Source organism: Zonotrichia albicollis, chromosome 16 (genome assembly GCF_047830755.1).
Source record: "Zonotrichia albicollis isolate bZonAlb1 chromosome 16, bZonAlb1.hap1, whole genome shotgun sequence".
In the NCBI taxonomy this organism is placed as follows: Eukaryota; Metazoa; Chordata; class Aves; order Passeriformes; family Passerellidae; genus Zonotrichia; species Zonotrichia albicollis.
In genome coordinates, this window is record NC_133834.1 from 10,008,217 (window position 1) to 10,022,277 (window position 14,061).

Genomic DNA, 14,061 nt, shown 5'->3' on the forward strand with positions numbered 1-14,061 from the left:
CCTCAAGCAGCGTGTGTGGATCACAGCTCTCAGAGCTGCACATGTTACTTCTACAGACTCCAGAGTGTTGCAGTACATTTCAGAAGTTCTTGGTTTAAAAGATTCTCATAAAGCAAAATGTTGTGGTTTTTCCTTCCAAGGTATTTATATTTCATTTATTTGTCCAATGAGATTTTCTTCCTTTTCTGTTTTTGGGTTTACTAGCTCATTCATAACATGAATGTCAGTCTTTCTCATTGACTTGCCAAGGTATAGTCTCTAGTATAGATGGCTGTACAAAAAGATCTCAAACTGTGGAAGTCTGGCATTTTCCCAGAGAGCTGATGCTTCTTGTCTCATCAAAAAAAAAGCAGTTCTGTTGTCTGATGAAGCTCAGCCTTGTAATCTTCCTCTTTGTCCTGCCACTTGGATTCTCAGCCTTTAAACAACACTGAGAGCTGAGGTAATTGACTCAATTCAAAGGGTCAAAAAGAGCAAGCTTGGGGTAAATGCATTGCTTTTTATATTCATCAGGAAGAACTTTGTGTTCTCTCTATGGGCACTGGTACCAGAGTTCAGATGAGGGTACAGGCACATCTTCTGTCAAGTTATTTGCAAGATTTTCATAGCAGTAAGAGCAGTTGTGTATTGTTTGCAGAGAAGCCAAAAAAGAGAGGTAGCAAAGAAAGCATTCAGTGAAGCTTGGCTATTCAGAATAATTATTCAGACAAGTGAGCCTTATTAGCATTTGCCTCAGCCTATTGTGAATATACAGTAGTCTAGCTTGTCCTCTGAACATGCATGTAATTTCCACAGATAGTAGCAAAACCAGACTCAGTTGCCTGGGAGTTCAGAAACCTTTCTCTTATATGCCCAGTCTCTTCTGGAAGGACTCTATCCAGATGTTGTATATTAAAGTTTTATCTCTTACTTTGTGACTGATTGACTGGATGAATAGTTAGTGTCCCAGTTAATGTGCAGATGACCTGTCTAGCTTCCTGTATGGGAGCTGACCATTGGGCTACAATAAAATTCTTCCTTTGAATGGTTTGTTTTTCCCCATTTAGAGGGACAATATATGATTAAAGGATGTCACATTAGGAGTGAAAATCAATGTTAAAAAGTGATCCCTTGGAAAGGTAGAAAACACTGTACTCTCAATCTGGGATAGTAAAAGCCATTAGGAGGTGTACTAACAGCAGAGATTGGGGAATAATTTAGGGATAGAGCCTGAGTATTCACACCTGGCAGAGCAGGAAGATATGGGTTAATTGGGAAGCAATTGTTCTTGTGTGTATCACAGCTGAAGAGGCCTGGTGCAGTTTCTTTGCAATTCAGACATGCCTACCAAAGGCACCCTGAATAATAAAATGGAATTTCTCTCTTAATTAAACAAGAATCATTGCCATTAAGTACATTTACTTGTAAATAATTTGCCAGGACTGCTTTTATTAAGTGTTGCAGTTATGTTGAGGATACTGTAATTATCTTGAGCAGATTTGGTTTTTGGGTTTCACAGGGTTTTTATAAGGACTCCTTGGGTTAGGCTGAGTTTCTGAAGAATAGAGGCTTGCTGTAAAGAATAGAGATACAGAGTGAGACAGATGCATTGTAGAAGAACAGCTCTGTTGAGGAAAATGTGAGTCTAATGTCATAAATTGACTTGCACTCTTTGAAGCAAGAAATGATAAACTTTTTTATCACAGGGAAGTACTAGAACAGCATCCTCTTCATTTTTCTTTCCATGATGGGAAAGTTCTGAAGCTCTGTCCTGTGAGGGGTGAACAGACCTGGGCACTGAACATCAAGCGAGGCATCCTCAGTGTGCTGCAGACAGCGCCAGAGTCCTCTGCTGGTGCTGTTGTTGAGGAGGTGAGTCTGTCTGTCTGTCCTGCTCCGAGGACACTCCTAGCTCTTGTACATGTTAAGTCTACTCCACTTGTAAATAAATAAAGGGTTTTGTCACTTGATTCAGCAGACAGTGGCAGTCATCTGATTGCTTCTTGTGAATGTTCTAAAATTATCTCACGCTACTGCTGCGTGTCAGTGCTTACAGAGATGTTGTGCAGTAGGGCCTGGCACACCCATACATAATTGAAGTTACTCTGCCTAGTGATGCTCTTCTGAATTAATGCTTCCCTGCATGCCCACAACATTTTAAATGGAAAAGCATATGTCTGTAATTACCTGATTCAGAATAATACAGTGAAATTAAACAAACCAACAGAGCCTGGCTACTATAAACTTGACCAAGGTCTTTAAAATTATTTGCCTTTTCATAGCTTTTGTGGCAAAACTGGTCTTCTGCAATGGAGAATTTAGATCTCTGTTGTTATGACAAAAAAGGTAATTATTAAAACTAATTTCAATCACCTGCACTATCTCCTTGTATTTTATATGTGTGTGTGTGACTCAACAGTGTGTTTGTTACTAGGTGGATGTCCTGGGAATCTGCCCAACCAGGTATCAGCAAAAGGGTCCCATTCTTGTAAAGACAAAGGACTTAAACCTCTGCTCCCATCGCTCTTCTGGTTTGACTTCTGTGCAGTCTGTTGTTCTTCCTCATGTGTCAGTAAGTTTTGGAGAATGACACTGACTCTTGCTTTTGACTCATTTGAAGAGAGTGTCTGCCCAAACTTGGGTTCTTAGCAAAGAAATGGTGAATATTATTTTCCCTGTAACGTCTGTTATTCACAGAATTTGTTTCAACGCAAATTTGCATTGTAGTTGATGGATGTTACAGTATAAATGCAAGAGGCTGTTAGGCACCTGGATTAAACTCTCATTAAAATACTTTACAGAGGTAAACTGAAAATAGTCTGTGGAAGGCGGGAATCGAGAAACGTAAGAAAAAATAAATTAGAAAAAGAAAGTTATTATTTGTAGAAAACTTTGGAAAGATAGATTTTCTAAATGCCAGACTTGCAACTTTCCACTGTTGACAGAAAATACAATCAATGTTTGTATCTTGTGCTGTTTTTATTAGGTGAATATCACCTGTTTCTTGGATTGTAGTAGCTATTCATAATTTACCAGACTTTTGCTTTTTTCTACTTTGCTGACCAAAAATATCTGATGAACTTTGAGGCTTTGTGAATTGAAATGAATTGACACCATTTGATCCTGGCAGATTTTTTCAGTGTTGAAAAACTAGGCTAAAATTAGGAGTGCATTAACCTCCACAGGCTGGGCACTGTCAGAGATGTGGACAAGAGACTTCTCACTATCCCAGAACTGGAATCCTCTGTGAAGTTGGGAGAGGAAGGATTGGGTAGACTGACACAGGTCATCAAGAATCTTCCTGAAGTATCTGTTTTTCTCAGTCTGAGCAGCAGATTGTGTCCTCCCAGCTGGAGTGTGTGCAGAGCATCAGGGACGGGGTGCTGGAGGAGGCCAAGTGCAGCGAGTGGGAGCGCGTGCGGCTGCTCCCTCAGCAGGGCAGCGGGGCACAGACACAGACCCGCTCTGCGCTCACACTCCTGCGCGTGGAAACAGACTCACTCTACAGTAAAGGTAACTGTGCTTCTGCTGCAGTAAAGTAAATTCATTTCCTAGGAAAATATTGTGACTTTCTCTGTTGTGCCTGTGAGAACTCTTTGCACCCATGATTTTCACCTTTAATGGATTAAACTGCTTTAAAGTGGATGTTTTTACAGGCTGCCTAAGCTGTCCCTTCTTTGGGGCTTGGGCCTGCCATAACAAAACTGTGTGGATCTCCAAAACTGGGTAGGTTTCCAACAGTGATGGTCTGTAATGACGAGCTCCCCTTTATCTAGATACTTCATGCCCTTGTATGCAGACCATCAGCCTTCCCAGGTCTGTGGACAATTCCTAGTTTTTATATAAATGGGCCCTAAATAATTTTAAGTCCTACGGGAACTAAGGACATGCCATGTCTGAGAACTGTTTTAATTTTGCTCCTTCTTCTATATGTTTCTCCTTAGGAAAATTATTTTACTGAAGTCAACAAGTGGCTTGCTTGAGGAATGATTTCCAAGTTGCACTCTAAATCTGGAGGAACATGTTTTTTGTCTGTTTCTAAATAATTGTTTGGTTCTTTTTTTAAAGGAACCCCCAAATTTCCAGTACACTTTGTTTGTAATTATACAAACATAAGATGATGGAATTTTTCCTCAGGAAGAGGTTCAGAGCCAAGCCATTTATTTTTCTTTGCACCTAGATCTCCTGTTCACTTTTTGGGGAATTGAAGTGTGGGACTAGTGATTAGATGATGTTGGAAAAGGTGACAAATGTAAAGTAGCAGGGCCATACTAAGAGATGGATGGGTGAAAAATAGGGCTTTTTTTCATGTGTATCTTTGTCTTGTTTCTCTCACTCTTTCTTTGAGTTACACTTGTTTTTGTTCTGTTGTGTTCTTAAATTCAAGCTGATTGCACTCCTGGTAATATTCATACAGGGAGAAATAAAGGCTCAAAAAGGAGGTTTCCCCTTGCATATGGGGTTAATGATAGCAAATGGCCAGTAATCACCAGAGATGTGATTTTTTCCTTTATGTTTCTTATTCCAGGGGGCTCTGAGGATCTGTATGTGACTGACATTCTCTATGAAAGGGAGGTAACTAAGAGGGAGGTCACTGGAGCAGAAGTGACTGAACTGGTGTGGAAGCTTTGCTTAGCACACAGTGCAAGTTATGAGGTAAGCTGTACACAGCCTCTGCTTCCTTGGGAGGCTCTTTGTGGGCTGAGAATTCTCCTGCACAGATAAGAGGTGACCAGGAGAGCAGCAATTTTGAAATACTGAAGCCTTCCATTGTTTTGGACATTTTTAAATGTGGAATTAGAAAAGAGAAAATGCTTTGAAATGTCATTTTCTTATATAAGCAGTAGATCACACTGAGGAGTTAAAACATACTGTAGCCCCCTGAATATTAGGCAAAAATAATTTTGAGCTGTATTGTAAATTAATCTGAAAGAAAATGTCCCAAATTTTTGTTTTGCCGTGAAAAAACAAAAGCATATAAAGTATCTGGTTTGGGTTGTCACTGGCAGTTATGATACTTGATGTCTTTTACAGCTTTGGTGTGTAATACTGCTCCTGGCAGTGCTGTTGTCTCCATGTTTGTTGGAGTTCTGCCATCCTTATATTGCCTCATCCCCTCGAAACAATTGGCACATGAAGCCCTTGCCTCTTGGTCTTGGCTGGCAGGTTCCTTGTGCTTCTGCTGCGCTCTGCTAAGAACCATCGTGTTTTCTGGGGCTGCTGCTTGGGTCCAGAGGGAATCTCTGCCCCCTGAACCATTTTCACTGGTGAATGCTGCTAAGAGAGGGTGGAATCTTCTGGTCATGTGGAACAGGCAGTGGCTTAAATATTTTTTTATGATGACAATCATTCTAGATATTGATTCTGGCAGCAGCTGAATCAGTCAATAATTGTCTCTGTTAGAAATTAAGATCCCTGTCTCTGAAATTCAGAGGTTTTGAAGAACACCTGTTAGGTTATAAAGAACACCTGTTGTGTACAATACAGAAGGATCAACAGATGGTGGTGCTTAATCACTGTTCACCTGAGATCAGCTGAGGGCAAACAGAGGACACTTCCTATCCCATATCCTTCAAATACAGGAGTTCTTGCTAGTAGTGAAGCTCCTACTGAGAAAAATAGGGGAAAAAATGTAAATGTGAAAACAGAAGAGAACACTCTTTAAGTAATTTTTGGTTTGGATATTATTAGAAAACAAGTATGGTCTAATAGGAAAGGCACTAAACAGGGCATTGGTGCCTCCATGAATTTGCCACTGATGAGTTTAGTCATCTCATTGCTGATATATTCCCTGTCCTCTGAGGTTCTGGTCAGATTGTTTTACTTTGGAGCAAGGTTATTTCCTGTGCAGAGAGGCTGAGATCTCCCCTGTGAATGCACATAGGTCCAAGTGATGTTAACAGAAGGCTTCGTAGCCAGCATGGAAGGCACTCACCTTCCTTGTTTAGATTAAGTCCCATGTCAAAGAGCAGAAGCTCTTCCTGTCACTCCCCTGGGCTGGACACAGATACTGAGGGATGGAGGAGAGGCTTTGTGGGGACTGGAGACCAGTGCAGTGCTGGATTGCAGCTCTGCAGTGATGTCCTGGGTGTGTTCATCCTTCTCTTAGTGTCCCCTGTGATTCATGAGCACAGGTAGGTGTTCATGTTTTGTGTGTGAGACTTCAGGGCAAGGCACAGGGTGGAGCAGGATAGGTCACAGCTGCTGAAGCCATCACCTGCAATCAGCTGTGATACATTCCAGCCCCAGACCTTACTCCCAACCTGGTCAATGGTGATCAGAGCTGACCTGGTATCACAGCCTGAGTAAAGCCTGGGCATGGGGCTGAGCAGAAAGCAGCAGGTGGCCTTTCTGGATGTTGCAATATATGGGATAAGCTTTTTTCTCTGAGTTATAAGCAGGTCTGCCATCTCTTTTAGCTGCATGCTGTGGAGGGCTAAGAGAGCCACACAATAATGGTTGCTGCTAAAGCAGAATAAGAGCAGACCTTCCTCTTGGGGAGAGATAATGCTTAATTCCATGTGATTGTCACTGTACAGCAGTATGAAATGGCCTTTAGGCACAGACTAGAGGGTCATATACTGCCTGGAAAAAATTGAAGAAAGAAACTACTCCAGGAGACCTGAGAAACTGTGTAAATCCTACCTTCTATGGAACACTCTTAATTCAATGTCTTTCAAAGAATGGGAGATGATTTTTCCAGTAGCAGTGGGATGTCACTTTTGCTCCAGAAAGGCTGACTGGCTTCATGTGTGGGAAATTTGGTTTTTTTTTTTTCAATCACTAAGATTAGCACAAGTGGCTGCTGTCTGTGCCACTGCCTAAAAGAGAAGTGAATTATTCATCATGTGCCTGTCCCAGCACAGGGTTTGATTGGTTGTCAACCATTTTCACTGTTTCAGGGTGTTCTTTCTGTGTGACCAGACATTTCAAAGAGAATCTTTATCATCCCTCATTTCAACCAATGAAATGTCTTTTGGGCCAAGAAAGAAGTTATGGGAATGCCCACAGTGTTGCTTGGGAGACAGCTTCACTGTTATGCATGTAGAGCTTGTTTGTCCCTCCATTGTTTGGCTCTGAATGAAGTGAGATTATGCATTTCTTTCAGGACACAAAACCAAGAATAAATGGAAGGGAAAATCTCCAACTCTGGGGAAAACAGTGAAGGGATGAGAAAATGGAGGTGGAGATGGTGTCAGTTCCAAGGAAGCGAAGTTGTTGTTTAATTTTTTAATGCTATTATGAGACAAGATTGAATTTCAATGGGGATGTAGATTAGCTAATGGACCATTAAGTGAACAAGCTGCCTGCTGACAAAGAATGGAAAAAGCGAGGGGGAGAAGGGACCCTCTCTTGAGAGAGGCTGGAGAGAAGCCTGTCACACCACTTCTGCTGGGGCTGCATTTCCAGTGACTGGCTGGGATTTGGTGCTTGGGCAGTAGCTCTGGTCAATGTGTGTATGCAAGAGGATGTCAGATTTGCTTTGCCTTGCTCCTGGACCCCAGTCTGACCCAAAAAATTTACTCTCAGGGCATGATCTTTCATTTTGTTTGGTTTTGGTTTTTAGGGTTTTTTTCCCTGTATGGCATTCTAATTGCTTTCTTTTACCTAGTTTATTATTTTAAAAGAAATAATTTAAATTTAAATAATTTTAAATAATTTGAAATTTTAAAATATGGCAGGTCTGCAGGTAGAAGGATAATCTAGCTTCTATGTAAAATAAAAGCCAGGCTTTCTTATGTTTCTGTCAGAGGTGGGAACGGGAGTCAGATTTGAATATAGTTTGTTATTATGATACCACAAAGGGAGGAATTTGCAATGACAGCTCAATTTCAGTGCAACCAACCTTAAAAAATGACAACAGCCCACCTGGTCAGACAGTACATTCTAAAGATTTATTATTAGAGAGTAAAAATAGCTGCTTGTCTGCAAAATTTTACATGGAGTTATTGGATGAGAGCTTGTCTGGTCAGCAGGTGTGAAGCAGAACGAAGTCAGTTTACAGTCTAAAATTGTATCACCTGAAAGTAAATCAGTCTGGCAGTTTTATCTTGACCTGTGCTGCAGCTGCAGCTGATGGGGCACCTGGGCAGCAGCTGCACACGCAGCTCCTTGGGATGAGATCTGGGAGGATCCCCTGCCCCCCAGCTGATTTGCCTGTGGAGAAATGCACATAGGGCCCAGGCTTTAGAAATGCTTTTAAAAAATCATTATTGTTCACTAGCTCCATAGTGTCCAGGCTTGGAATTTCTTTTTAAAATAGATCTCAGTGGTAATGAGGGAATGGAATGGAATGGAATGGAATGGATGTGGATGTGGATCTATCTGAATTCTAGGTTTGGAATTATAAATGTTAACAGAACTAATACGTAGGTGGGACTTCACATACAAGAACAGGTTTTAATTTGATTAAATTATATATTATTTCTAAGAATAATATAAATCCCAAAAGAATAAAAACATAAACTATATCTCTATTGGATCTGACAAATTGCTCCCTCAAACAAAACAGTAAGAAATTACTCAGGCTTCTTACTGAAAGATAGCTTCTTGTTACTGAAAATGGCTTGGCAGTCTTAAATTAAAATTGAATGCTGGCACTGGGTTATTCCATGTTTTCATTGTTTTTGGGAGTGGCTCCTGGAAGGAAGGTCAGAAAGTCAAAGTAGGTCTGTCCCCAAACCTTTGGAAATGTGACTTAGTGAAATTAGACTTTGTTTGTATAATTTTTATGTAAAGAAAAATGTTTTCTTTGGAACCATAAATTTAGTCCTATGTCTAAGCCTTTCACATCTGAGGTGAATAAAGCATTGAAGTGAAGCTGACATGGATCGTGTTTAAAGCTTCCACATTTTAAAGTTCAGTTAACTTGAACATACAGGATATTGTATTGAACATTCTGCTAATTTTTCAAGCAATGAGACCTATCTTCTTTCTTTAACTTTGGATCAGGTCTCAGAGGAATACATCCACGTGCTATTTAGCATTTAAAATGCAGGCAAAATAGCTGCTGTATGATGTAGCAATTCCTCTCAGTGAGAGAGAACAGCTCTTCTGCCTCTCTTTCCAGCTAGTCCTGTGCTGGCTGCAGAGGTAAGGGCAGTTGTGCCTGGGCCTTTCCCCAGTAAGATGGAATCATTTCTCACAGCCCAAGGGTTCTTAAGTGAAACTTCTAAGTGTTGCCCAAATCTCTGTTAAATGATCTTTCACATAAACCTAAGATTCATATACAGTTAGGTTGACAATTTTTTCATTTGTGTCAAAGCTGTCAGCAGTTCTGGTCATAAATCTTGGATCTTGCCATACAAACTCAGAGAAGATTGACTTTCTCTTCTGGATTGTAACCACCCTGTTGCCTTTTGGTTTATTCATTTGTATGGCTGTGGTATGTGTGGTGGTCACTGAGAGCTGTTGTCTGAGGGACTGACTGACACCCAAGGCAAAAGCCCTTCTCCATATACGTTTGCAGTCTGGAGAGAAAAGCAAATGAGGAAGGAATGTAAGGACACGGGGAAGAAAGAGGGTTCAGTCTTGGGTTACATTGTAAATCAGTGGCAATGCCAGCATAACCCCTTGTGCTCTGTTCTCTGAAGCTGCTTTCTGCACAGCAGGAATATTACACTTGTGGTTGTGCACTTACAGACTGCAGACCTTTTCATGACTCTTGTGTTTGAGCTTCGACACCTTTCCCTTGAGGCCTTAAGGGCACTATGGCAAAGATCATCATTCAAGTGCAGAGACAATTGGTAAGTCTTCTTTAGTAATTGCATTCAAAAATATACAGGAAAAAATATTTTGCAAATATTTAAATGTTTTCAATCTGTGCCAAGTGTTGGATTTAAATTTGGAGCATTTTAAAGGAATAATTTGTATTGCAGATCTTTTTTCTGCAATGGGATGACAGTTTCTCCTCACTGAATGAATGCTGTGTACAAAATAGACTTACCTATTCCCACAGCCAGATTTCCTGTTTCTGAAGCAATGTGAATGGGAAACCTGACTCATGGCTTGGATGGAAATCAGTTCTGCTGCTTTTAAGCTTATGTGGCCATTTGTTATGAAAAAGCTTACCTGGATCTGTATCTTCAATGCCCTTAGCAGTCTTGGGGCAGAGGAGAGATGTTAGGCTGGAAGTATGGATGTGGTGGAGCTGCATCTTTCAGTAGCAGCTGGATCTCAGGGAGGTTTATGTCCATTGTAGAACTGTGGCTTTGGAGATCAAGACCCTTCTCCTCTGCAGTCAGGAATAGTTCTGATCCAATGGTTTGAGATTATCAGGAATACTCATCCAGTATTATTAAAATCAGTACATTTTTCTCCCTTCATAAAATTGAAAATAATGAAACAATTCTTTCACTTGGTTTCAGTACAAAATGTCATGAGCCTGTTTGAAATTAATCTAATGCCAAGGTTTGTGTTTGCACCAATATCTTTACTTGATGCACAAGGGGCAAATTTTATTTTGGGTTAGGTTTATTCTCATCCTTTGATAAATAGTCAAGCTAATATTCTTCAGTATTAGATAGTAATTAAACTACTCTGTCTCTTTTATATTACCTTTAAAAAGAATAATCTTACTCAGGACATGGTTATTAAATTTAGGAGTGAAAGAAAATCCCATGCAGATCCCACTCGGATGCTTTTACCCTATCTAGTTTAGCTGCTTTCTAGTTAATGCAAAAGTGTCCTTCCATCAGTATAAAAGGCAGGTACAGAATATTTACATTACAGAATATTTACTCTTAAGACCTGAAATATGTATTGTCTGTCATGCTGGTGTAAGCTTTCCCCTTAGATAAGGTCTGAAAAAGCTCAGGAAGTAAAAGCTGGTCAATTCAGTTTTAATGTTTTAGTATTTTAATTTGTTACTCATGTTACAGGTGAAATGAAAGGTAAAAAGCACCTTAATAAAAAGTCAGTGCTTTAAGGTACCTCAGTCTTTAGAAGTCAAACCTAGGATATGATGTGGCTTAATTCTCAGAGAAAGCAACTGAATATTTTCTTGAAAATCTGCTTAGGTACTATTGAAACACCAATGCACTTCCATCACATCCTGTCTGAAACATATTTCTGTAAGGCCACTATACCAGAAGGTAATATTGATTTCTGTAGAATCTGGAATTTGTTAAGCCACTGGACATTTATTTACTTTGAAAGAAGCCCAGTCTCAATGTACTTGTTATGTGATTCTTAAGTATTTTGGTCATTTTAGGTTTTTTTTTGTACTTTTTTCTTGTGTTACAGGCAACCATTAATAGATGCTCTCCCATCTTGTGCCACAGAGGCATGTGTTGTGCTAATGAAAGACCTCATAGCTTCTGGAGAAGTTGAAGAAGACAAAGTAGAATATTTCTTCTGGTCATTTGCATTCATTCCTAATCCCACTTCAGGCATGATTGAATCTCTTGCTGTGAGTGGATGCTGTTTTTTCTTTTTTAATTTGTAATTAATCTAGGTGGCTCATAGTTTTTGTGTTTTAGAGTAATAGTCCTTTTCATACATTTATACAAAGCTTTGTCCAGGTAATTTTGTTGAGGCTGAATTTGAGTTTGTAAATATTTTGATACATTTATAATCTGTGGTATGTCACAATTCTCATTACTTTTCTGAAACATCTCATTCTTTTTATGGTTGTTTACAGCCTTTGCTGAAGTCACCTAGAGCAGGCCAGAGCTGCTTCTTGGGAGTAACTGCCCTTGTACATAGGTTTTGTTCAGCTCACAGCTCCTGTGGTGTTGTACCTGCTGTGCAGAGTGTGATGAGGACTCTTGGGAAATTTTTGGGAGGAAACTGCACCGTGCAAAATCCAGAACATCTCAGCAAGGTATTGGTTGTACAGAGGCACATGATACAGGGCTTTGCTTTTCTGTTCCCTTGATGATCTAGAACTTGTTTGATGAAAATGGCATTCATTGGATTTCCAGACAGCCATGAATACAAGCTTAGAAAATGAATATTTCTTGCTAGAATGAGCTGATAAAATTTTGTAATCTGACAAGTAGAACCTATCAGTATGGGTATTCTTGTGTGTGGAAATAAAGAAAAGTCTTGGATTTCCTGATGAAGTGAACTTCTTACCATTGAGCAATACGAAGAACACATATCTGTTGACAAATTAATATTTTAATTTAGCTGTTGTGTCCAGAAATCTATGTTGAATCACTAAAATGCCAAAATATCTGTGATCAAAAGGGACAAAATATCAAAGTACTTGAAAAACCTTTCCAGTACATAAAATTTGTGACTTTTGCTTTCCTGTTGCAATGTAGTCTTTTAAAAAATATTTTTGTACTCTCCCTTACAAGTATACTTACAAGTGCCACATGGTCCATATTTGTCTTGTCCTTCCTGTAAAGCCAGGATATTAGTGGTACAATGGGACCTGCAGTAAACTCCCCAAATCACCAGTAATCATTTTAAACAGATTTTTGCCCAGAAAATGCTAGTGCCATGAAATTCAATGTACAGCTGCCAACACTTGGAGAGCTTTCTGTCCTACCTTGCTCTGCATTTCCAGCTGCAGCTGGTGCTGAAAGCCATCGGGAACGCGGGGCTGGCAGCGGCTGCGCTGGCTCCTGCTCTGAGCTCGTGCGCTGCCCTCAGGAGCCATCCCATGGAAATCCGCCTCGCCGCCGTCCAGGCCTTCCGGCGCCTTCCCTGCTCCCTCAGGGTGAGTGATTTGGCACTTGTTGGAATAGTTACAGAACACACAAATGGATAAGGAACAAGTGTAGACATGTTCTAGCAGAGCCCCTCTGCTGTTGGAGGAGAGGGTAGAACCACCCAGATAACAAACCTATAATGAGCTTTGCTGCAGTTGAGGTAACACATCCAGTGTTTGGGACTTCTTAATTAGGCACTGCAGTTGGGTGCCTTCTGTCTGCAAGGATTATGGCTGAGAATCCATAGGATTTGATTTTTCCCATAGTCTGTTTCACTGTTTTCATCTCTGAAACATAAAGTATTAATGTGAGAAGCTTGTTGTGATTTGCAATACACTGCCACAGTTAGAACGTTTTGTTAAGTGGTTTAATGGGAGAAAGTTCAAGACTTGTTTATCTTTAATACCTTGATACTTAGAAGAATGGCAAATCCAGGAGTGCTGGCCCGGGCAAAGTGGGCTGTCCTGCTCCAGATGAATGACAAGCTCCACATGGACTTGCACTTGGAGAAACACCTTTCTATGGCTTTTTAAAATTTAATTTCAGCTTGGATTGGTGTGATTCACTTGTTCTGCAGTGATGAAGCTTGGTGTTGCTCATTAGACATTTCCAAGTATCAAGTCTGTATGTTGTTGTGTACCCCATCATTGTCTGGCAAATGAACTGAGTGGACTGGGGCTGTTAAATGCTAATAAAAATGTTAGTAGTATCAGTCACTGGTTTCTTAACTTTTTTTTGTGAACTACCAGGAATTGTCTTGGTTGCTACTGGGAAAATATTGAACAGAATGAATTTGTTGCTGGCCTGCTCTTTGACTGAGACCAAAAGTAATGATCTTAATAGCCTGTGAACAATGCCATGGCCATTGCTGTCTGTGTATTGGCTGCAGCACGTGAGAGGTACAACAGACACATCTCCCATGTGGTGGGATAAAACCATCCTTAACAGTTGTGCTGGCAGGGGAGGCTCTGTGTTGCAGAGTCCTGTACAGATTTGTCTGTGTCGGATTCAAGGTCATAATGACAATTTGTTCAGGAAATTTGTGGATAGGGTACTATAGACAATATGTACATACATTTGTATCCATGTTACATGAAGTGGCTTTGCTGGGTATAAGGCTGTTTAAGGTATAAACGTGGCAATAGCTCTTTGAGAACAAAAAACCCACCAAGACCTGAAAGTGGGTTTCAGTGGGAAAAGGTGTTCCAGGGGAGGGAATCATAATTGTCCTTATCTTTTTGTGCTTTTCTCTTAGAATGCTATATTAGTTCAGCTGTATCAAGCAACCAGCGAAGATGTGGAAATAAGAATTGCTGCTTATTATATAGCAATGAAATGTCCACATGAAGAGTTATTTAAACAAGTACAGAAGACTTTGCTGAAAGAAACATCCAGCCAAGGTCAGCCAAGCCTTGAAGTC

General features: G+C 40.3%; 1 protein-coding gene across 1 annotated transcript in view; it reads left to right on the forward strand.

Moving 5' to 3' along the window:
• The window catches only part of LOC106629417 (uncharacterized), a 73,974-nt gene that overhangs the window by 2,768 nt on the left and 57,145 nt on the right, over positions 1–14,061 (forward strand). The window contains exons 5-13 of the mRNA XM_026793850.2: positions 1,686–1,851; positions 2,414–2,551; positions 3,303–3,492; positions 4,508–4,635; positions 9,622–9,725; positions 11,224–11,389; positions 11,621–11,803; positions 12,497–12,649; positions 13,897–14,041. Coding sequence (XP_026649651.2) covers positions 1,686–1,851; positions 2,414–2,551; positions 3,303–3,492; positions 4,508–4,635; positions 9,622–9,725; positions 11,224–11,389; positions 11,621–11,803; positions 12,497–12,649; positions 13,897–14,041 — 1,373 coding nt within the window. The remainder of the gene's footprint in view (positions 1–1,685; positions 1,852–2,413; positions 2,552–3,302; positions 3,493–4,507; positions 4,636–9,621; positions 9,726–11,223; positions 11,390–11,620; positions 11,804–12,496; positions 12,650–13,896; positions 14,042–14,061) is intronic.